Source organism: Equus quagga, chromosome 21, assembly GCF_021613505.1.
Source record: "Equus quagga isolate Etosha38 chromosome 21, UCLA_HA_Equagga_1.0, whole genome shotgun sequence".
Classification (NCBI taxonomy): Eukaryota; Metazoa; Chordata; class Mammalia; order Perissodactyla; family Equidae; genus Equus; species Equus quagga.
Genome location: NC_060287.1, coordinates 3,889,344 through 3,915,577, shown reverse-complemented (window position 1 = coordinate 3,915,577; position 26,234 = coordinate 3,889,344). Strand labels below are relative to the sequence as shown.

Genomic DNA, 26,234 nt, shown 5'->3' with positions numbered 1-26,234 from the left:
GATTTTTACTGCTACCTTTCCTTCTCCATAGGATCTTCCTGTGGCTCAACTTTACGAGTCATTTTTCTCCAAATCACTCCCTGATCCATTCAGTTTTACATGCTGCCAGATATGCTCCTAAAACTTAGTTCTGAGCCTGATACTCACTTGATCACAAACTTGGGATGATTTCTTAGTGCTCTAATGCGATGTCCAAACTCTTCAGCCTTTCATTCAAGGCTTTGAAAATGTAACTCCCTATAATGCTGCTGCTCTCAGCACCTTTTCTCAGATAACGCATCCTACACTTTACAGAATTTCTAGATGCCTCAGACACAGTCTACGGTTTTCTCTACATCAACCCTTTTTTCAACTCTTTGTCTGAATTCTCTTTTCTTTCCCTCTGGAAAAATTCTGGCAGTTCAAATACTCTGTGTTCTTTGAATTGTTTTAAGTGCCACTTCTCTAGGTAACTTTTTTTGTTTCTGACAAATATGTATAATCTCTTCCTCCATAACTCCCGTAATACTTTATCAGAGTGCTATGTTGCTTTCAATTTTGAGCTTTGCTTTATTTTGAACTATACATGATTTATCTTTCTCACTGGGACTAAATGCCTGTGGGTTACGATATTTGTGGCTGTATAGTACTTGAGGAGTAGTACCAATGTGTCTTATACACACAATAATTCATACACATTTGTCAAGTAAATAAATGCTTGCCACAAAAGTAGTTTTTCACCAGAATTAAAAGGAGTTTAACAGACTGTTGAAGGAAAGCAGCTGATAGTTTTGAGCTTGTGAAAAGAATTTTATGAGTTGAAAGGAAAGTGAGATTTTAGTTTTACTTCAGATTTACAAATAAGAAAAGTAAATCAGATGTCTGAGCAAAAGGGAGTCCTACGCAGAGGAAGTGAGTGGCCGGTAGTGCAGCAGCTGGGAGGGTCCAGGTTGAGTCTTGGTATTTCAACCCGATGCTCCTAGTACAAAGTGGTGGACCTTGAGGTCTGGATTCGGTTTGATTTATGGCTTTTTGTTTCAGGAAAGTATCATAATGGCCTTACTCAGAGTACTTAGGATTTCCTTCATTTCAAAAGTAAACAGAGATATGAGAAAAGATCAAGTATCCCATATAAGTGCTCACAATTTCACAGTTCTCTAGGGGTTCCCAGTCTGTTGTAGCAAGGAAGAGATATATAGGTGGTGAGTAGAGTAAATGTAAATATTTAAAACCAGGGCACTATTGACATTTGGGGCCGGATACTTCTTTCTTGTGAAGGGCCTGTTTTGTGCATTGCAGAATATTTAGCGGCATTCCTGGCCAGTGGGATCCCCCCTATATCTCTCCCACAAGGTGACAACCAAAAATGTCTCTAGATTTTGCCAGGTCTCCTTGGGAGGCAGAATTGTCCCCAGCTGAGAGTCACTATGTTAGAGTAAACCCAAAAATGGCTTCACAAAGGTGAGTTGGTACATAATATTCTTTACTATTAATGTAAGTAAACCAAGAGATGTTTATAAGGATGGTAAATAAATCTTTTTGTTTAGAAACCTTTATGTAATAAAATTGCTATAAGGCAAAACTCTTTCATCTGCAAAACACTTAGAAGTTTCTAAATTTCTGTTGATAATTTGTTGTGATGATATATTTATGTTATTCACGGTTGAGAGGAATATATGGGTAAGAAGGATATACTATAATGAATAAGATAAAAGAATATATTTTATTTTTAAAAATATTTTCCCAGTTTTATTGAGATATAATTGACATTCAACATTGTATTAGTTTAAGGCATACAACATAATGATTTCATATATGTGTATATTGTGAAACAATTACCACAACATTCAGTTAACGCCGTTATCTCACATAGTTCCTATTTTTTTCTGATGAGGAAAACTTTTAAGATCTACTCTCTTAGCAACTTTAAAATATGCAATACAGTATTGTTAACTGTGGCTGTCATGCTGCACACACATTACCAGAACTTCTTAATCTTATAACTGGAAGTTTGTACCTTTTAAGCACCTTCACCCCAAAGAATATTTTCATCTGTCAAAGAGGAAAAGGACATGAGAGGGAGATGTGAGGGACCTAAAAAAAAAATAAAAAAAATAAAAAAAGAGAGAGAGACAGACAGACAAACTGGTAGACAAGTTATACATAGAATTCAGTAACGTTGCCTGATAAGTTTTATAAACTGCAGATCATATGGAGCCAAAGGCAAACGTTGGTCCAGGTTCCAATTCATCCAAATGGACAGAGTAGAAGAACAGAAAACACAGCACATACTACACAGAATGCCAGTCCCTAGTGTAGTGTGAGAGAGAACGGGAAACCCAAATGCACTGAAGTGTGACTAAGATCAGGGCAGAGAAGAACAGAAAGCCCAGAGTGATTTAAGATTGTGTACCTGGGGTAAGTCGCTTCTCCGAGCCTCCAGTTCAAGTTGGGCGCAATAGGTCAACAGCAGACTCTTCCTTGTATGCTGATGAAAGAGTCCAATGAGCCAACGTATACAGAGCATTTACAACGACTATTACACACCAAGTATTTCATCAGTGTTTACTAATATTAGAAGATAGCTGTGACAAATAAATTTAATTTTGTAACACATTAGTGGTCCTAACAAGTAGTCTAAAAAGTTACAAAGAGCATTACTCATGCATTTATTTGGCAAATGTTTAACCGAGGTCCAGGAGTTGTTCTAGGACTGAAGAGAGACCGATGAACAAGACAGGGATAACTTCTGCTCTCAGGAGTGAGCTGTCTTAAGAATACGCTGAGCACTCCATGCACCATTTATGAATACAAACACCTGAGCTTTAGTGTTACAGTGTGAACGTTACAAGGTACAAGGTTATAATTTTACAACTCTAGCTAAACAATGGATAGAAAAAAACTTTGTATGTTTTAGTAACTACATAAATGTTTGTTAAGTGAATCATTTGGAAGTACTCATAGGAAATAATTTTTTTTTAATTTTTATTTTTTTCGGATGTACATCATATTTAGAATTCTGTATACACTACATCATGTTCACCACCCTAACACTAATTATAGTGCATCGCCTCACATGTGAGCCTAATCACCCCTTTTGCCCTCCCCCCTCCCCCCTTCCCCAATGGTAACCGCCAGTCCAATCTCCAATGCTATGTGTTTTTTTTCTTTTTTGTCGTTGTTTTTATCTTCGAAGATGTGGTATTTATACATGATGGACTACTACTCAGCCATAAGAAATGAAAAATCCGGCCATTTGTGACAACATGGATGGACCTTGAGGGTATTATGCTGAGTGAAATAAGTCAGAGGGAGAAAGTCAAATACCATATGATCTCAATCATAAGTAGAAGATAAAAACAACGGAAATAATGTTTTTGGACAAATAAAATTATCAAAATAACATTTTCCTTTCAACCAAAGATCCACATAATGCCCTAAGCAATGTAAATGACTAGTGCTTTACATTATAAACCATCTTTGTTCATTCAATATATTATACAATGTGAAATGAGACAGTAAGCTAACATTAGATGTTAGTTTAGTTTTGCTTCTCTTGTTTAGCAATTTGACCATCAGCCATAAAAGAGTTAGATGTTACTTTTATATTACCTTAAATTCCTGTTGTATTTCTTTGAGTACAGAAGGGCTAAGGTTTCTTTTTTTTTCTTTTTGGTAAAAACATTTGATTTAAAACTTCTTTTATTCAGCTACAAAACCCTTATGATGGATAAATGTTGTTGAAACACTAACAATAAATACTTTAAGAGCTCGTGCTTTCAAGATTGTCCATTCGGTGGTCTAATAGTGGCTTGATCACAGATCTTTCTCTTTTCTACAATCTTTGTTCAGGATACAGAAAATCCATTCCACTGGATCAATATCTTTACTTTGATTCAAATCCTGAATCATTCAAATAGAGCAAGAGGTGTCCTTACTTCCCAAGTTCATAAAGCTTTTCAAATTTTGGATAAAAAAGTACAATCTTTTGCCCATTAATCTATCTCTTAATAATAATTGTGCTTCTTTTTAAATGAACCCCAGAATTTGTCAGATAAGTAAAAGAAGTTATAGTTAAGAAAATGTCTGTTTTCATATTTTAATAATTTTAAAGTTGGACTCTAAAGAATAATATTTTTGCAACAAAAGCCTTAAAGAAAATACATATGCTTTCATAATATCTACATATTTTGTTTATTTACTAGTAAGTACTGAAAAATTATTTGTGGATGAATGAATATATCCCTATTTTTTATATGGTTGTGCAAAACTTTGTCATTTGCTTGCATTTTGAGAGAAATAGGAAGTAACTCATTCATTTATTCATATAACATTTGATGAACTCTTGCAACATATCAGGCATTTAGTTAGGATCTGAAGACATGCAATTGAATAGGTTTAGATCTTGGATACTGAATGTTCAAAGTGTGGGGATAAGCATCCAGGTTAGAAAAAATATTTTACTAAATGTAGGGTTTATAGTAACGATATATCCTGTATTATGAAATTATTTAAACCTAATTATTTACTATTTCTTGTCATTCATATGTGTATATACTAACATATTATGTATTATAAACATCACATATTATATATGGTGTATATTATATAAATAGGTTTATGTTCAATAAATATGGAGTTGTAGAGTTGGCTTATCTGAAGACATTTTAAAACAGACATAGAAATTGTCAGTTTGCAAAAAAAATCTGAGTTCGTCTTACAGGACAAAGCAAGTATAAATTAATACAAGTAATAATAATGCATTTTTACTAACCCCACTTATTTTACTATCAATTGGTACAACACACTACATTATAACAGGAATTAAAAAACAGAACATCATACACATCTGCAAAGTACTGAGGAGAAAGTGTCATTCAATTTTGTGACAAAGTGGGGCAGGATTAAATGCAACTCATATTGCATCTAGACTGGAAAATAGAGGAATTATTTCCAAAACAAGCATGGAATTACTATTTAAGTAAACTTTGGATAAAAAAATATTCTCAATCCTTTGAAATATATTTGAAATGAAAAACTGCAACCAGGAAGAAAATCTACAAATAAGACAAGGAAAGCAATCTTTTTGTAATTCTTAATAGATCACTTCACAAAGGCATGCAATGAAAGGTTTGAATTATGCAGTATTTATATTCTCATTCCTGTTCATAGCTGGGTTAGTAAACAATTAATAGCATAATACGTGCATAAATTTAAGATTATTTTATAAAACCATTGTCCTATTATCTGTTGTGCATTGTGCCATTCCTGAAAAATTCTCCATTCATTTTGATATAAAACAAAATAAATAATACAGAAAAATATGTTTACATTGGGATTTCAATTATTAAAATATTTTGAAGAATTAGGAAATTGAAGACTCTTAAAATTAACTTTGGTTTTTAGATGACAATAATTTTTATCTTTTCTTTTTGTTGGCTAACTAAGATATCTAAGTATAGGAGTTCTATGCCAGTTTGAAATGATTATTTCTAGAATGTCGTTGATATTTCACTAAATAATTCTCTTCTAATTTTATCCTATGGGGGTGCTTGATCAACTCCCTAATGGATATAATAAGGTGACAGATGAAAATAAAATAAGAACAGTATTGACAGAGACCTTCGTCATTAAGTAAAAATCAGTTAGGCTCAAATTACTTTCTTTTATTAAAAAAGATCTTTGAGCGTCCGACATCCCACAACTAGAAGGACCTACAACTAAGATATACAACTGTGTACAGGGTGGGGGTTAGGGAGATAAAGCAGGAAAAAAAAAAAAGATTGGCAATAGTTGTTAGCCTAGGTGCCAATCTTTAAAGATTTTATTTTTTTCCTTTTTCTCCCCAAAGCCCCCTGCTATAGTTGTATATTCTTCATTGTGGGTCCTTCTAGTTGTGGCATGTGGGACGCTGCCTCAGCGTGGTTTGAAGAGCAGTGCCATGTCTGCGCCCAGGATTCAAACCAACGAAACACTGGGCCGCCTGCAGCAGAGCGCGCGAACTTAACCACTCGGCCACGGGGCCAGCCCCAATCTTTAAAAAAAAAAAAAAAATTTTCTTTGAGAAAGAGTCAAGTTTGGGGTAATAATCATATTATTGTAGTATTTGATGTGGTAAAAAATGTAATTTTGTGTATATTGCTAACATGGCATGTTTAAAGAAGAGTGCTGACATTTCATGGAAGTAGAATTTTGGCTGAATATTTAAATAAATCTCTTCACAACTGAGTGCTTCCTCTGCCAAAATCAGGTGAGAGGAGAAAAATAATTCAGGTATATGGTGTTTGCATTAAAAAACAAATTGCCATTTTTATAATCATGGAAGGTTGTTATCTAATGTTATCTAATGCAGGAAATTTGTACTAAAAAGAGAGTCAGCAGTGGACCTTTAATTAAATTAAACATGAGCTGAATCGAAAGTTTGTGACATGAATGTTTAAGATTAATTTTACATACAGCTGGTTTCAACAAAATTTCAATTAAATCTTTTTTAATACTTCAGAATTAATGTACCAACTGATAAGAAAATATATTTAAAAATTAATATGTCCATTCATTTAATACTCTATTTATTAAGCACAGATTTGTATAGAGCACTATGCAGACACTGAGGATACAGCAGTGCCTTTTTAAAAATTGCACAGGAGTGAAGAAGAATTCATGCCGCAGAGGTATCTGACCAGAGTCGAGGGTCATGAGTGGTTGCCCTTAGCAAATGACATTTGAGTAAGATTTAAAAGAGTTAAATAAACAAAGGATCCTCCCAAAATGGAGCATTTCAGACAATTTATATGAAGGCAAGATGAAACATATGCATTAAAGAATATGAAAGAGGTATAATTACCTGGAATTCGAAGAATGAAATTGCACATTGGGAGGCAGGAGAGTGAAGAAGTGTAGAGATCATGTAGGACTAAACAGCTGTACTAATGATTTTGCTTTTAATCCTAACAGCAAGGATCAACCATGCAAGGTTTAAAGCAGAAAGCTGATGTGATCAGCTTTATGTTTTGAGATGATAGTTTGGTTTAGTTCTAGGAGTGAGAGTTAGAAAGGAAAAAAATTGACACAAGAGAACTATTCACTGTTGTGGTGAACTAGATAAAAGAAGGGGTTGTGGAGCTGTAAAAAGGGAATGAGTGAATTTGAAAATTATTTAAGAAGTAGATCCACCAGACGTGGTGACTGATTGGTGATAGAAAAGATAAAGGGGCAGAGGTGTCTGGTGTATATATAGCTGGATAAAGGCTGGAGTATCTGTAGAACTAGAGGTAGCTGGAGGAAGAAGATACGGGGGAGGGTAGGAGACTTTGAGTTCGTTTTGGCTATGTCAAATATTGTGCGTCTTTTAGACATCCAAGTTTACTTGTCGAATAGGTGCTGCGTACACATAAGTGTAACTTGTGGTGCAGAACTGCTCTGGGAGTGATTGGTGAGTAGATAGAAACTGAAGGGATAGGTGTGGCTGAAAGGACCTAGAGAGAATTAAGTGAGAACAAATCGTGAATCCATTCTTGGTGATCTCAATATTTAAAGGCTAAATACAAGACAACCCAAGAGAATCTGAAAAAGAGTAACCAGAGATGTAAGAGTTGAATCAAAACCGTGTTTTTGAGAGTGTGGAGGTGATAGAAGAGAGGATGTTAAAGAAGCCCAGAAAGACAATTCTTGGGAACTGAAACTAATCAACATTTTGAGTAATTCTGAAGTCAAATAAAAGTTATAAAAAAGTATTGTGTTATATCCCTTGATTTTGGTAACTTAGAGATTATTTGATGATCTTGCTGAAAGTTTCATAGAAATACATGTTAAGCATATTATATGCTCTGGCATCGCTTATAATTGGAATTCTGTATTTTGGATCTAAAGGGAATGCTGAACTCTATGCTTCAGGGGCCACTTGTTACACAAATTCTTACCTCTGATAAGCTACTTAAACTAAACAGGCAGAGCTAAGAGAAATCAGCCCATATTCTGTTTTTCTCACTTCTAACAGCTACCTGCCACCATCTATTTTACCTTACTGAAGTAGATGCTGGTGGTGGCTTACTTGTATCACTTTTACACACACCATTCCTGTGCACCGAATAGACAGGAGTGCCAAGGAAGTAACACCCCCTTCCTCCAGAGCAATCTTCAACCACACGCTAATGAAAATTGGGAAATCTTCCCTAAATGCTCCTGTCCCTTGTCCGTCAAGTAAGATAACTCTGAGGATGGCCATCATTGTCCCTCTGAGTTCCACAACAGGAATGAACCTCAGTTGCCCGTGGTGTGATCTGTTTAATAACATACTCTTTATTTTCTTATTTTCCTTCCTTGCTCACTCCCCAGGGCTTTCTGAGGTGACCCCTCAGGGTCTGTTTGTTAGGATTCTGTATTAGTCAGGGTTCTTCAGAGAAAGAGAAACAATAGGATGGAGATATATACTTAATATTATAAGGAATAGGCTCACACAATTATGGAGGCTGGCAAGTCCCAAGATATGCAGGTTGAGTTGGCAAGCTAGAGACCCAGAAAAGCCAATGATTTAGTTCCAGTCTGAGTCCAAAGGCCTGAGAACTGCAACTGATGTCGTCCCAGTCTGAAGGCCAGCAGGCTCCAGACCCAGGAAGAGCAGATGTTTCAGTCTGAGTCCAAAGGCAGGAAAAAGGCCAACGTTCCAGCTCAAAGGCATCAGACAGGAAAAATTCTCTCCTGCTTGGGAGAGGGTCAGCCTTTTTGCTCTAGGCCCACCCACATTACGTAGAGCAATCTGATTTATTCAGTCTACCAATTTAAATATTAATCTCATCCAAAAATGCTCTCACAGAAATACTTGGAATAATGTTTGGCCAAACGTAGGGGAATTCCATGATGAAGTGAAGTTGATACATAAAATTAAACTACACAGACACCCAAATTAACATAACTCTTTCCCCAGATCGCACTTTTGTGATCTTTCTTCTGCCATGTTTTTCTCTGGAAATGAAGCTTCCTCTTACGTGTTGGGGGAAATTAAATTTCACTGTATGTATACATGGTCAAAGTTCAGAAGACCACAGCCCTCAGTTTGCCCAGAATCATTCTAGTTCACACTTGTTATGCTGCATAATTATTAATATTTCCCTTTCGTTTTAAAAGATGTTCTACCTTGAAGACAAAATTATATGATCTTCCTAGTCAATACCTGTGATAATGATGATAGAAAAATTAGTGAAGTGTATTTAAATCTTTTATTAAATTATTTTCTTCTACTAGTTAAAAAGGTATGGTGAACATATCTCATATTTCTTCAAATTAATTTTTCTTCCTAGGTTATTTTACACTGTGATTATTTTCCGTGATGTATATGGAATGCCTATTTGTAACCAGGATATTATTGTTGGTTATCTTGAATGTATTTTCTGTTTAAAAGATTAAGAAAGAATGCTTTTGAAAAGTATAAATAATTTATAAGTATGATATAAGGTCTTTCACAGGACCATAGTTTTACGTATGACAAACCTGAATAATATTTTCCTGAAATAAGATGACTAACCTAAAAAGGACACAGTTGATTGATACTTATTTAATTGGCTTCATAGTCCGAGAGTGAGTATAACCACAAGGTAATTCAGTTCTCCCATCACAATTAAAGGAAGGGTGAAAACAACTGTGGCTGTCTGGAGAGTTCAGAGCCTATTTTGCTTATTGTTGAAGATGTGGTCAGAGGAGAAGGCAATTGCATGTTGGCTGTGGGCGACACAATGCCAGGACTAGAAAAGTGTCATAAATGAATGTGTGTTTACATTGTCTCTTTTCTTCAGCTTATTTTCCATTTCTTCTATGAAATATGTATCTTTGTGTTGATTAAAGAATATTACATGGCATAACCTTTATAAATAGTAATGTCTTAAAGTGTTCTTGAATGCTCTTCCATTGGGATGATTTTGTTGTTAAGTGCAAAGAAATAATTTTATAACAATTATGTTGCGTATGTAACAAAATGTTAACTTTTAGTGATAGTCTACAGAACTATTTCAGATGATTTGCTAACTGTACTTTAGTGCAAGCAGCATGTGCTAAGTGCAGCATTACTGCCGGTTCAAAAAGATTCTGCATAATGCTCGTGAGACAGTAGCTGATCTTGAGTTCTTTGTGGGTTCTTTATTATGAGTCTCTGATATTCCCACAACAATGAAAGTGTTGTTATTCAAATGCACATAAATGCATCCAGTCCATAATAATAGTATTCACAGCCATCTATAAATAGTTGAAGAAACAATTGTATGAAATGCTTGATATTCATCTGAACCACTTTTTGCAATTTCACTTTTAAATTCAGATTTCAGAAATAATACAAAAGTGGTGCTCATAAGATATTCAGATATTTTTGTTAGCTTTTCATGGACAGGATGGTGACTTCTTAAAATTACATACTCTATTTCACCAAATCTAAGAAACTTTTCATAAGTATGCACAATGAAAAGAAATAGTCTGCACATCCATCATGAGGCACAATTATTAAATATATAGTTTTATGTGTTTAATGACCTTTCTTAATAATCCTTTTCCTTTTTTTTCTAGATACACCATCAGTTAAGATTATCCCATCCACTCCTTTTCCACAAGAAGGACAACCTTTAATTTTGACTTGTGAATCCAAAGGAAAACCACTGTAAGTGATAAAATTTTTCACTTTTTCTTCTAGTATGCTTTGCTTGCAAGCCTTAGCTGCAGAAATCCACTTTTTTTGTCTATTTTTTTGGTGGCAAAGTGATCTCTAGAACAGAAACACCCAGAACGATGTCTTCATTAAGCGTCTGTGGAAGATTGGTCTTTGACTTTGTCATCTGGGGAAGTTTCTGGGAAGGTTTCTAGCTGTGATTTTTTTTTTCTTCCTTTTTTTTTTTTCCAGTAAAGTATTTCCACCTGAAAGGAGTGGAGGCTTAATCAGTCACTGTTTATATCATCAGATTGATAGAAATTACACACTGCTGAACTTAGTTCTCCCATGAAATACTTTGAAAATATTGAAGCCTCCTCAAAATATGCCCAAGTTTAAAGCCACATGGGGAATCATGTTCATAATAAGGGAAATCAAGTCCACATTCCCTATGTAGCAGCATCCAAGGGACATGATTTGTGAATTTGACATGCTTGGAGGTGACGTGAATAAAAGGGGTCACAAGCATAGAGTTTTCCATTGTAAAGTGATTTCATTATTAGAATATATGAGTCTGGGGCCGGCCCCATGGCGGAGTGGTTAAGTTCTCGCTCTCTGCTTCAGCAGCCCAGGGTTTCGCTGGTTTGGATCCTGGGAGCGGAGATGGCACCGCTCATCAGGCCATGCTGAGGCAGCGTCCCACGTGCTGCAACTGGAAGGACCCACAACTAAAGTATACAGCTATGTACTGGGGGGCTTTGGGGAGAAGAAGAAGAAGAAAAAAGAAGATTTGCAACAGTTAGCTCAGGTGCCAATCTTTAAGGAAAAAAAAATAGCTTGTATTAAAAAAAAGAATATATGAGTTCTGAAGTCACTTCACCTCTAAAATTATACTTTTTGACACTCTTGTTTATAGAGAACTAACTCATAGAACATCTATTTTTAATACAAAATTCAAGTATGGGTTATTCAAATGTGGGTTATTCAAAAATTTTGAAAGCCATTTGAGCACTCTGATGCACAGTAACCCTGTAGGTCTAGTGTAAAGTAACATTTGATTCTTAAAAAGCTTCCTATGGATTTGCATTTCTCTTTATATTTTAATAAGGAAAATTTAATTGTTCTCTGTAAATAACTACATGAGATAGCTTCTGTGCAAATCAAGTTAAATTAGCAAAACTTTGTTTCTAATAATACGTGCTATTTAAGTGTAGATTTCGTATTTTCCCGCGAGGAATTTTTCTAAAAGAGTTTTAAGGGAGAAGGCTGTAATTTCAACTTCTTAAATTGTATGGTATATATTATACTTTTTAACATACTAAGTGAATTCACACTTTTTTTAATCACTGTTTTGATATTTTAAAACTGTTCTCTCATCCAGTAATTATTTTCTAGAGATACAAAGATACTGATGTAAAAAGCATTTTGTCAATTAATCCATTATTTTTCTTCTATCTTTTAAGAAATATTCAAGGCATTTTAGACCTTGAAAAGACACATTTTTTTCATAGTAGCTTTACTACATATATCCAGCACAATTCACGTTCATAGTTCTTACCTTCTGATAAGCTTAAACTGCTTATAGAAAACAGTTTTCCACTGCAGTATGCTATCTAAACGTGACAGTGCATTTTAGCGTTAAAGCTTCAACAACAGCTTTTGGCTGCAAGTTCAGTACTTCAACCAGGGAAAGAAATGTAATAGACTCTAGTCGGCTTTAGATATACTTAAATCCTCATTTCCTTACTCCTGATTTTATGTATCTAACACCAGAAACTTTTCGTCTGTTTTCCTTCCATCTGCACTCCTGTTCCTTTCACTTATTTTCCAACTCTGTGTGTTCATCATCTTTCTCTCTTTTTGCTCTGTTTGTTTCTGATCTTCCTTATAACCTGAGGGGTCAGCATATGGGGACAGGAAGGAACGTGACCAGGATCAGGGCACAGCAAATGTTTTTGCTTTTACCTTCTCTACATTGATCTGCCCCAAATCACGTATGTGTACATTTGGAATGTGTGTACAACTCATGTAATTAAATGGGGTGAAGATGGGCGATGTATACACAGAATGTTTGGAAATAAATACATCCCTGCTCAAAGAGCATCTAATTCCCTGTCAGTGATCTCCTCTTTGACTCCACATGCACTCCAAATGGTAGAAACGGCATTTTATTTATGAGAATAATTAGATTGTGAGTTATGTAAGTTGCGCATTTCCCTCCGCTCAGATTGGTTGAATAGGTGGGCCTTGTTGTGGGCCTCTGTTTCAGCTACCTGGAAATGGCTTGGGGATGTAATCCTCTTCTGCATTGCAGATGAATGAAAAGTGCAATAATCTCTTATTTATTTATTTTGTTTAAGAATATAAAGGTTCTGGAAGTTTAGATAATAGAAAATGTCGCCTTTCTTGGAAAGATCCTGATTCATATCACTTTGCAAATAGAGAAAGGAAATAAGAAAGTCTTCTTATTTTACAGAAGAGAAAACTAAAGAAAGCTCAATGATGTCAACCAAATTTTCCTGATTCATTCACATTTAAAATAGATAAGTCAGGATTTAAACTCAGTTCAATTGTTGCCTAAATCTTACATTCTTTCAGCTATTTTCTGCTACTTCCATTGCTGAGTCAAAATTGTCACCTCTGTTAGCCAAAGTAACTTTTGAAAAACTAGCATGGACCCCCCAATAACCCCCAGTGCTAAAGTTGAACCCCTGCCTACTTTAAGGTGAAGAACTGGCTAGCCTCAAGACGTATTTTACTGCTGCCATCCTCCTTTATCAGGCTTTCTTCTATATTTATGCTCTCTCTGGAAACCTGCCAAATTTCCATCAAACTAACCATTTCTATCATGAGTTTATAGCCATATAAAAATCTCTAATTAGTATAGTATCTTCTGGCAATTATTTCCTAAGCTCCATAAGGGTTAAAATGGTCATTATAGTCTGTCTTTATCCTTATAGTTCCCTATGTTAGAATCTATATGCTATGGTCCACAAATCAATGTGTATCAACTTATTCCCTTGTATTGTATCCTCATTCCCAACTTCCCTTTTACCATTTTCTTTCTTTGTAGACTATCAGGCCATTGACATTAAGCATATAGCCAACTTCTCTGATTCCATCCTGCCTTTAGATTACTGCTTTTCTTAGGTCCTTTCTAATCATCTTACAATCCACTTTTCTACATTTTCAAAGTAACTATCATTTCCAATAAATGAAAGCATTAACCTCTTTAAAGACAGCCTAATTTCTAGCCTCTCTTTAGTTTATATCTCCAACAGTGCCAGATGAGGCACACAGGACAAGAAACAAGGGAAGACTAAAAAGAAATCACTGGATTTACCCAGAAGGAAATGTTACTGATCATAAAGAAAACAGTTTCACTAGAGGAAAGAGAAGAGAAGGCAAATTGAAATGGATTACTCAGGGAGTCAGTAGGTGGTGGGGAAGTAAAGATAATGGAGAGATCAACCATTTCATAAAATGAATCATGAAAAGTGGAAGAGAGATGAGAAAAGAAATTATGCTGAATGGAAGTTTTAAAATTATAAATAATAGAGACTGCCCGTATTTTAAGATAGAATCAAAAGAGCCTGTAAAGAGTGGGAGTGAAAATGAGGTGTGCGCTATCACATATACCCAATGGGCAGGTTCATATTTCCTATTTTACTGTCAAAGTTCCATCCATGACTTTGCAGCTATTTTACTTGACTCTCTAGCTTACTTTGGAACCACTGAGAAGCACCACTGTGGCTTAGCTTCCGACTGGCTCTTGAAACACTTAATTTCTATTGTCTTTGCCATTTACCTGATCCGCCTTTAAGGAGCAGGTAGGAATCAGAAATGGATGACAGATATATGATTCTTTTACATCTGTAGCTGACTTAAGTAATATCTTTAGTCCATGACCAAATCTTTATTGTTTCTTAAAAATTGTTTGACCAATTCATGATTTCCTGAAGAAAGAGTTATTTGTGGTTATTAGGCATATTGACAGAAAACAAAATAACACCACTATCTTTTGTATAAATCGCAAAATGATGGTGTGGCTCAACTCATCCTGAGAATCATGTTGCTAACCTGGGCTCCTGTGTGCTAATGTTGTTTTCCTTGTTCTAAATGTGAGGGCCCCAGTGACTGTTTATGAACAATCAGGGCTTATTTGCCTGCTTTGGACTGAAGGCTTTTGCTATTTTCCTGTGGAACAGCTGCATAACTTGGGCCAGGACCAAATTGTTCCACTTGACATTACTATAGAGGCATTCTGTTCTTTCCTTAAAAGAGAGATTACTGTACATGTCTGTCTATTGTTTTAATTTTAGTTTAAAGTGAGGACCGAGCTAATGCCAACCACTTTTCTTTCAAGTCCCCAGGGTTTTTGCAGCCTTCTTCTTTCTTTGGCTGAATTCCCAGACAGCTTTCAGGCAGCAGAATTCTCAATTTATAGAAATAGAGGGGGGAAAAAAAGCTGTTATATTACATTAAAGTCATGACCTGAAAAGATGTGGTGTCGCCCCCCACATGCACTAACTAAAGAATTATCATTCATTTTAATCAAATGTTTAACACTTTGTCAATTTACTTCAGAAAATAAATGGGACATTTCAGTCAAATAAATATGTATTTGGCATTTATTCTGTAAAAGAAAATAGTTATAGGTATTGATAAATTTTTCTGTGTATCCAGCATGATGTTTATGTTGTACTTAATTTTACCTACTGGTAACCACGAGTTTTCTTATGTTCTTGGCATAAATCTAGTATACATAATTGCAATGCACATAACATCCCTATTCTGTACAAGAAGAAAGATTTTAATCCTTAGAAAGACAGATCACATCCTGTATAACAGCTAGTGAGGTGTTTTACAGGAACAGTTACACATCCGTTGTTGAAATGATCAAGAATTTAAGAAGAAATTTGATAAAAATGTATTGATGCATTTTCCTACTAGCATAATAGACATTTAAAAAATCAGGTGCAAAATACTTTTTAAGGGAAAACAGTTTTATATCATCAGTTTTCTCAGACTAATATGTGCCTTTTTACAAATCACGGGTTATTTACTAATTGTCATACAATTCAATCACAGCCAGAAGAAACAACAAAACAAACCAGGAGTTAAAGATGGCAAGTTACCTTCCAGAGTGAAATGTTTAAGGACAAAATATGAATTTTGAAAAAAGAATGTTGATCTACAATAATAGCAATTTTATGTGATTTGACCTAATGCACAACAGATGTTAATTATAGAATATTTTTCTCTCTCCTGCCCTCTACGCTGTAGAAAGCCGTCTAAGCAACTGTCAAGGTCTGTGTTTACGTTCAGATATAATACATAAACTGTCTTGCTCTGGACACAAAAGTTCACGTAGCACAGTAGAAAGAGAAATACAGATGTAGATTTGGATTATAAATCTGTGGATCTCTCTGGCCTGAGTGGTCTTAAGCAAGTCATTTAACCACACCAAGTCTTTTTTTTAAATTACTATACTTTATTTTTTAGAGTAGTTTTAGGTTCACACTGGTTAAATAGAAAGTACAGAGCTCCTATATACACCCTGTCTCCACACACGTACAGGCTCCCCCACTATCAACATCCCACACAGCAGTGGTACATGTATAAAAATGATCAACCTACATAGACTCATCAGTATCACCCCACAGAGTTGACATTAGGGTTCACTCTTGTACACCAAGTATGTTTTTATTCTCTAATATTAAGAAAATAAAATCTAGTAAACAAATTGTTTTGAAGATTAATGACAGTATATATGAAAGTTCTGCCTCCATCATTTCACAATAAATAACAAAATAATAACCAAAGGATGATGATAAATTATTATTTTGTCAAAGAACTACAGTGTATCTCACCAGGTTTTAAACTCGGAAGTCTTAATTGTATATTTAATACACATGCTGATAATGGGCTACCATGGCAACCCTGGAAACTGAATTATTATCACAGATTTCTTCTGTGTTTCTGAAATTCAAGGTTCCAAGCAGAATAAACACATGTTAGTTATGATGGTCTGTGACTTTTAAAAGCATGTTTGAAGAGCAAAGGAATCCAGGCTAAAGTCAGCAAAACAGAGAGCTCGTGGCTATCACAGTTGAAGTTAAATACTGATAATAAACTGCAGAGATCAGAGGCAGAGGCATGCACCCCTGTCAGAGGGTAAAATGTAATCTAGCTAGAAATGGGAAACTGGAAAATCCTGAGCCACAGGAATAGCTCATTTGTAGTGTTAAGGTAGAAAATTTTCTAGAACAATTGGAAAGGACTGGAAGCAGTAGAGAACGAGTTCTGGTTCCACAAATGTGGAAAAGGCTACTCTCTAGAGCAGGTCTGTGGAGATGAAAGAGACTAACTAGTTAGCGGGTTTTGACAGAAAGCCCAAGCAGGCGACCTGGAAGCATTAAACAACCCAGACTAAGTAAATTCATGGCTCAGGAGCAGTTGAGAACCCAGGGTCTGGGAGGTATTAAACCTCATTTGGGCATAGTCTTCCAAGTTCTTTCATGCTTATTGCCTTATTTAAACCACACAACTATCCTGTTGTAAAAGGTTTACAAAGATTCTTATCGTTTCCATTGTGTAGATGAGGAAAACAAGTCTTGTGGAGGTTGTGTGACCTCTTCCAGTGACACAGCTGATAAACGGTAGAATTAGGATTACAAACATGCTTTTTTAAAGTTTTAACAACACTGATGTTTGTGTTTTCTTGTTTACCCAGTGTTTTCAATTCTCCTTTCATATTTATTTTTCACAATAACATGGTGAAGTTGTCAAGAGCAAGAGAATTCTCATGAACTACTAGGAAAGCTCATATTTCAACCAAATAGTTAAACAAAATATTTCCAGTTATGTAAGCTCAAACCTGTGTCAGCATATCTAAATATTATCTAAAGAGTTTCTAAATATATCAAGATAGTTTCTTCCTAGATTTTATGGCTATGTATATAAGAATTATTTTATTGTTACGTATATTTGTTTTCAAAGACAGGTTTGTTTTTTCTTAATTTTATGTATCTTTGAGAAGATTAAGACTACAGGTTACAACTACAAAGCAATACCAATGCAATGGAGTACAGTGGGAAGCCTTAGTAAGTAGAATAAGTGGAAAGTTAAAAGAAAACACTCCTCAAAACTATGTCTTTCTTGTTCAATACTGTGCTTATTATGTCACCAAAAGAATTGGTGGAATAAACATAATAAGGGCTCTCATATAAATATTCTCACATAGGCAGTCCTTGGATAATAAAAGTTACAGAGCATTTAGATTTTTTTCCCTTATATTCTGATATCTAGAAAGATGCGAAATTGTCTCAATTAAAGTTTAAGGCAACATAGTTTCTTCTAAAATGTTTTCAGAAGTAAAATATTGGGAAATTAGCTCTAAGTTTTTGTAATTTTTAGAAATATATCCATGTGCTGTCCTTCCCATCTGAGTTCCTTTTCTGAGGCCCATATGGTCTTTTGCTTCCATCTCATGGCTTCAAAATTTAATCACACGTTGACTGTCTGAAAACACATAAGTGGTTATCTTGGAAATGAGACAGAATATATTTGGGTTTGTTTTGAAACAAGAAGCTGACTCTCAGTAATCCCACTGCTGTTATTTAGGCTGGGCGTCTGCGGTATGTTGGGCACTCAATCATTTCCAATTAAACGTTCCTATGTCTTGTGGAAGTCCCACAAGAGCTTGCAGAACCACGATTATAGCTCCATAGAGGAAATGTACTTTTTTGAACATTTCCAGGTAAGCAGTTTTCTTGCAACAAAAAGCCAATTATTTTGAGGGATTATGTAAATGTTCAGGGGGAAACTCTAACAGGAAAATGTCTCAATATGTTAAGACACCATTGTGGAAGGACACGACCAGATACATTGACTAGATTTTCAAGACACTCGCTTTTGGGTTCATGGGTTTAAAAATCTCTAGTTTTTATATACTAATTATGAGATTACTTCTAAGTATTTTACTCCTCATTTAAAAATCCATAAACATTGCATTTGTGTTTCTATAAAAACAAAGTCATCAAAATGGTAATTGGAGGAAAATTGCAGAAACAAAAATCACTCATAACATTAAAAAAGCTGAAATACTATACTTCATCTTGAATAAGGAAAATGTTAGCCATTGCTCACCAAGTGCCGTTCAATAAGATTTGTTTTTTCTTTGTCATTTTTTTCCCATAATATGTGTCCTAATGTCAGAGCTAAGCTCTTTCTGGTAGTCAGTCACCAGTCAACTTACTGAGAAGTGCATTATTCTGTGTCTGTGCTAAATATTTTGACCATCACTGTTGTGTAATATGTAGAGAGGAAGCAAAATGTGAAAAATAAAATTAATTCAGAATCATTTGCAGATATTTGGTATTATTTCAATTGATGGTGAAACAGAAAATTTTTATTCCTCGAAAAGGCATTTATTCAAAAAATTAAGGAAATTTTCTTGCATCATATGTACTTTTACAATGTATGGTATTTATTAATTCAATTTTCCAGGTATAACCTCAATCATACAGAAGGCCCTAAACTTCAAAGTTTGAAAAAATATTTAAACAGCAAACAGTGTCCCAAATTATAGAAAATATGAACATTTACAAATGTTTCCAATTAGAAGAATCTGTCGGTGATCGATAATGGCCTTAAGCCCAACACTTGCAAATTCACACTATCAGAAATATCTGGGATGCTTCAGGAAAGGAACAAAAAGAGAAACAGACAAAATTAAAAAGGCAGGAGAAGAGAGCAGCAACTGTTGTGACTTGTGCCCATCCACGAAATTATGAGCTGGGAGGGACTTCAGCACCACCGCTCACGACTACAAGTACCGGGATGGACGCAGGGAGGTGACCAGAAAGAAGGAAGGTGGAAAATACAGCAGCTGGGATTTCCGCACGGGGAGGGGAGAGCTACAGGTCTCAGGAGCTCTCCCTGTGGGTCACAAGTGCAGGGTTTTTCAAGCTGCTGGTTGTGGCTTATTAATAAGCCATAAGATCAATTTAGAAACCACTTTTTAAGACCAAAAATAAAATAGAAAATACAACAGGAAAGAAAAATACAGAGAATGAAAGAAAGTAAAGAAAAGTGATGCAAATATCACAGCACCTTTGACAGAGCAAGCGTTTCTTTCCTGTGTTTGTACAAGTGTAAGGCTGTAAAATCTATTTTTTAGTATAGGTCACACCTCAAAAGGTTTGAAAGCCGTTGCACTAACACCAACTGTGGTGAAGCTGGGTCTTGGCATGCTAAGTCCCAATCACTTCAGTTCCTCTAAAACCATCACTATCCCAAAATATACGTTCAAACTGGAGAGATCTTAGCGCCAAGAAAGCAGTGAAATGACACTAAGAATGTTCTGTTTAATAATGCAGAAATGAAATCCTTTGAGAAGCATTTCATCCAAATGATTAAAATATATTTTCAAATTTTGTCTTAAATTTCAATTATCTTCAGCTTTTACGTATATGGAGCATTTAATTCCCCAGCTACCAGATAAATGATGTGCATTTTGCTTTTACTTTTCCAAGACCATTGGTTTTACTATCAAAGAAGCAAGTCATGGAGCAGAAGCAGTTCTGTGATGGTGGCACCGTGTTTAACATAAGTATTAGATCTTATAAGGTTAATTAGCACTATTTTATAGTAGTGGAAGTAATGGATTGTAAAGTAACTCTTATAAGGAAAATAGGACCCCATCATTGTAAAGTGCCCTTGAACTGAATGGTTTTCAGGCATCTGACTGATTAGGATGCATGTAGATACATTTTATATGGCATCAAATTGTCCTTATAATGTACACAGGTTGATAAAGTGGCAGATGCTGAGAAACTCAGACTCCTAAGTTCTTGATTTAAAAGACATGAAAATGTTCCGAAGTCTAGCTTAGTCAAAGAAGGTTTTCAGGAGCTATTAAGTTTCAAATAGTTTGAAAAATTATTTTCTTAAGAAATCATTTTTAAATATATCACAGAGATTTTAAGCTTAAGGTACATACACAGAGCGACTTATTGCTTCAATGAGGGAATGGATGTTTACTCAAGATTTCTTGATCTTTTAACCAGGAATTAATATTCTGTGTTTACCAAAGAACGGAAATGTTAAGTCTAGATAAGGTGTGGGTAATTGTTTCACTTTAGCACAAAGTCCTTGGGAGATTTATGTATTTAAGCATTCACAGTCTTGAATAGTTTTCTTTCAGTGCTAAAATCTGTCACTCCTTCAGGATCATAGCAATTTTGTCTTTTCCAGGGATAATCTTTTATTTGTTGTGCCATAAATTGGCTGGAATTACAGTTTGCAGTGTGACTGCTTTGTTTCTCAAAAGTGCTAAAATAATCATCAATGAACACTGCCTTATCAGTGGTCCAGGATTTCACAGGCATTCCACAAAATGCCATTATTTTCAAGTCTTCTAAAGAGCACTTGCCTCTTGCATATAGGTTATTCTCTGTTTCTACTATAAGCTTCTAACCTTGGAGGCAAGAAGTGCCTGAGAAAGTCAGAATCAAGTAGTATATGCTCAGATTAGTCAGGATAAAAGTCCATTTCTTATTTGCTACTGAAGTTTTAAATCTAATGATGGAGTTAACGTTGATGTCATTGTCCCATCTAAGTCTAACCTTTAATGGGCCTCCTACTTGACACTATACTAATGCAATAGTTGACTTCAGGAATTTACATGAGTAGATAAACTCAGAATTTCAACTTGCAATTTAATGGAATAAGTAGGTTTGAATTTTCCACTTCAAACTGATTTCACTTATTACTCCATTAAATACCTTTGACCCTCTAAGATAGAAGTACTAATGGTGCTATTTGAGTAGGGGCTTTCCTTGTTGAGCCTTTCAACAGCAATCACTGGGATTCTCAAACAGGAAATCAAAGGAAGAAAGATTCATTGCTTTTAATAAAAAGAATAATGCAGGTATGGGAAATATCATATCTATGCTGAGCAAAGACGAGCTACATAAGAATTATGAGGATAGAGCAAGATTGAAGAACACATCCAGGAACCACTAAAAGCAGAAGGGAGTGGAGACCAATGAGGAAAAAAGCTAGAGTCATCTTACTTTTTTTCTCTTTCTCACACACAAAAACACAAAGACATACTTATTAAACAAATCAGTACAAGTAACTGCAACAGGCTAGAAACATACTGGAAAATGACATATTTAAAAGAGATGTTGTTAAAGTATTTTCCTCATCTAGGTAATTTATTCAAACCTCTTCTTCATTTACTGTATTATTCCAGCCTTAAATATTTGAAATGTTAGGGCAGAGCCAACTTAAAAAATGATGGTACTACCTGTATTGAAACAAAGATTTTGCAAAAAACTATATTTTAAATTTTATCTTAAAGAGTTACGGAAGGCAGAAATGTGTAGATCTAATTATATATTCTAAGTAACATTTATAATAATGAGGCATATTTCCACGTCACAAAAGCAAAACCTTTTTTTAAAAAAATGAAATATTCAAAGACACAGTAATGAAATATACGTTACTTTAAAATCATCTTTCTTAAGAACATGCAATGGAGAAAGGAAAGTCTCTTCAATAAATGGTGCTGGGAAAAGTGGACAGCCACAGGCAAAAGAATGAAAGTAGACCATTATCTTACACCATACACAAAAATTAACTCAAAATGGGTTAAAGACTTGAATGTAAGACCTGAAACCATGAAACTTGTAGAAGAAAACATAGGCAGTACGCTGTTTGACATTGTCTTAGCAGTGTATTTTCAAGTACCTTGTCTGACCCGACAAGGGAAAGAATAGAAAAAATAAACAAATGGGACTACATCAAACTAAAAATCTTCTGCACAGCAAAGGAAACCATCAACAAAATGAAAAGACCACCGAACAATTGGGAGAAGATATTTGCAAACCATATATCTGATAAGGGGTTAATATCCAAAATATATAGAGAGAACTCATACATCTCAGCAGCAAAAAACTAACAACCCAGTTAAAAAATGGGCAAAAGATCTGAACAGACGTTTCTCCAAAGAAGATATACAGATGGCCAACAGACACATGAAAGGATGTTCAACATCATTAACTATCAGGGAAATGTAAATCAAAACTACAATGAGATATAACCTCACTTCCATCAGAATGGCTATAACTAACAAGACAGGAAATAACAAGTGTTGGAGAGGATGTGGAGAGAATGCAACTCTAATGCACTGCTGGTGGGAGTGCAAACTAGTGCAGCCACTATAGAAAACAGTACGGAGAGTACTCAAAAACTTAAGAATAGGACTACCATAGGATCCAGCTATTCTACTGTTGGATATTTATCCCAAGAACATAAAAACATGAATGTGTAAAGATTCATGCACCCCACGTTCACCTCAGCACTGAATAGTGATTACAATAGTCAAGACTTGGAAGCAACCTAAGTGCCTATCAAGGGATGAATGGATAAAGAAGATGTGGTATTTATACACAATGAAATACTACTCAGCCATAAGAAACAGTGAAATCTGGCCATTTGTGACAATGTGTTTGGACCTTGAGGGTATTATGCTAAGCGAATAAGTCAGAGGGAGAAAGTCGAATACTGTATGGGAAGTACAACATAAAAACAACAAACAATCACATAGAGACAGAGTTTGGACTGGTGGTCACCAGAGGAGAAGGGAGGAGAAGGAAAGGAAGATTAGTCATGTGTGTGTGGTGATGGATTATGATTAGTTTTTGGATGATGAACATGAGGTAATCTACATAGGAATCGAAATATAGTGATGTACAATTAAAATTTATATAATGTTATAAACTGATGTTACTTCAATTAAATAAGAAGAAGCTTCACAAGAGCAAAAATCAGCTGGTATTCAGCACTGTACTTCCAGCACTTAAGAAAATGTTATCTTCTCATTAAACTTAATAAGATGCACATAGTAAAATCACCTTTCTCATTGCTCTTCATGTGCATTCTTGCATGATAAATTCAACAAGAGTATTTAAAAAAACAAACAAACCATATACCCTCTCCTCATTTTTTCTTGAGTTTGTTTTGATGTTCTGATAAAGACACAGAGATGATGGAAAAGTTGGGTTCACCAGGGCTGGGAATTAACCAGATAAGCGCAATGGGTGGGGAAAAGAAAAAAAATATTGATTGCATTGTAAGACTGGTTAAAGAGAGAAGTACAGTAGGAGGGGATTGAAGAATAAAGGGAAATAAATGGTGAGTTCATTAGTTAGGATTTGAGTTTGATGAGGAGCTGAATAGTGAGCTGAAAAGATGAGAGACTGTGATTGGAAAAACTGAAATTTTTAAGGTACTGAAATGATGATGACAAGGTTTAGTGTGTGATCACAACTGCAGTGGGGCTGACAAAATAATTATTGGATATGAGAGGGTCAGGGAACTGAGAGGTCCAGGTATTGGATGGGTTATAACTGTAAATGTTTAGGTCAATGAATAATTAAAGAGATTCTTTCTTGTTCCTATGACATCAATTTATTTTGACTTCTTGGCTTCTAAGTAAGAGTATTCCAGGATGTTTGGTAATCTGCACTTTTTTCCCTTTCTTGAGCTTTGAAGTCTGCTTGGCTCTAATCTGTCTGTAAAAACTCCAGTCCTGCCCTCTGCTCTGATTTCTAGTTTCTCATTTCCTTATTGCTGGATAGAGATATATCTCTTGATTTTCTTCTAGCATTTGAATTTAGCATTTCTGAAACTGAAATCACCAACTTTCCCTTTCTGCTATGTCTCAATTTGTTTTCATCCCAGTTTCTGTTTTGTTTGTTTATTCATTCATTTGTTTGTTTGGTTGCTTTTGCATCGTTATTTTTTCATATTTAGGACTGAGATTGTTCCTCTGATACAGACTGAACATTATAGAGAGAATTTCTCTCTCTCTTCATTAATGTCATACATTTCTAGCTCCAAAACGTAATGTTTACTTTCCCAAGAGCTCTTCTATTATCTTCTAATACTCTGTGCTTTCTTTTATTATTACTTCAACTTCACATAGGACCTTGTTTTCTCTCTCCAGAACTCTCTATATGGTCTCTTCATTGAATTTTCTTTCTCAGATATTTCATATTAGTATACTTAAAGAAAACTCTGATCAGGAATACTCACTTCTTAAAAACCTTAGCAAAGTATTTTTATTTTTCATGAAAGTCTATATTTTTTAGCCTGGCTTGAATGCCAGGCTAGAGAATATACAGGTTTAAATGTACAGGTTTTTTTTTTCCTTCCACATCTCTACTCCAACCTTCCCCATTTTGTCCATGCCCCCTTTTATGACCAGAATGTTCCTAACCACCTGTCGTTCTCTCTTCCATATTAATGTCATCATCAGTCTTCTGGTCTAATAACAAAATAAGACTTTTTTATGTTCAACTTTTGTCCTATAAACTTTGTCTTGGACTAACTCCTTCTGAGCATACTTAGCCCTGTTTCTTCATAGTAGCTAATAAATTGACTTTTGATATTATTCCTCCCAACTCAGTTATTATATAAAGTGCTTTTAACTTCGCCTTTCTTAATTTGTTATCTCAGCCAATAACAATATTACCTAACAACCCTCTTTTCTTTTCTTGGCACTCGTATTTAAATTCATCTATTCAACAATATGGCCTCTGAAGCCCAAGCATCCTACCCAGGGTTCTGACTCCTCTTGAGTTGGCATCTTCTATTTCTACCACTCAAATCCTACAATAATTAAAGACACTAATAAAGAGTTGTAAGCCAGTTGTAATGTCCCTAATATAGGTATGATGAATCTTTATGATGTTGTATAATTTATTTATGCCACCTACCATGTCCTGCCAAGTGTTATGGTTGATGGCATATATCTTACATAAACTACTAAAGTGTCATATTACAGAGAGAAGATATTTATTTTATTTTCCTTATATCCCTCTTATTCCTGGTTCAAAAACTTGTGCAGATTGGTTTATAGATAATTGGTAGATAATAAATATGTAAACTCATGCAGTATCTAGTCAAGAATATATCGGTATACTTTAACAACAACATCAACAAAATTCAATGGTCTGTCTGTCTTAAGATATTAGTGTAAGAGTAGAATATTTTCTAGTAATTAAACCCACCGAGACTCATTGAAGATTATTCTTCCCTAAATGTTTCTCAAGTTTTGTTTTCCCTTGACCAAAACTGTATCTATAAAGACAGACACATAAATGTTTCATTATGTTTTACAATGAACCTCAATTGTGATAAGTAAAACATTCAAAGTTAACTTGGCTAATAGTAAAAGTTATTTCATGTTTTAAGAATTGCTCTCATAAAAAGTATGAAATCAATATCAGGAATAAAAGGAAAACAAGTTTCATTACAATTAAGTTGCATAACAATCAAATCTGTGGAAAAATCACAGCTTGATGTGCCTGCCCTCCAAGGGCCTAGATTAGTATTTTTAAAGCAATTAAAAATATGTCTTTGAATATATATAGAATGCTATTTACAAACTATGTTCTGAAACATCTTGTTGGATACTCAATATTAAAATAACCCTTTGTGTACCTTTAATTTGAAATGATCAGTGTAGTAAATAGCTCCACATGCAATCCCTTTCTATTTCTTTCTGTTTAGCAACCACATCCTTTGCTTCCGAAAGAGACTCATTATAACA

At 34.9% G+C, this 26,234-nt stretch overlaps 1 protein-coding gene across 1 annotated transcript in view; it reads left to right on the top strand.

The window, feature by feature from the left end:
• The window catches only part of CADM2 (cell adhesion molecule 2), a 228,445-nt gene that overhangs the window by 105,694 nt on the left and 96,517 nt on the right, over positions 1–26,234 (top strand). Inside the window, exon 6 of the mRNA XM_046648286.1 lies at positions 10,528–10,618. Within this exon, the coding sequence (XP_046504242.1) occupies positions 10,528–10,618 (91 nt within the window). The remainder of the gene's footprint in view (positions 1–10,527; positions 10,619–26,234) is intronic.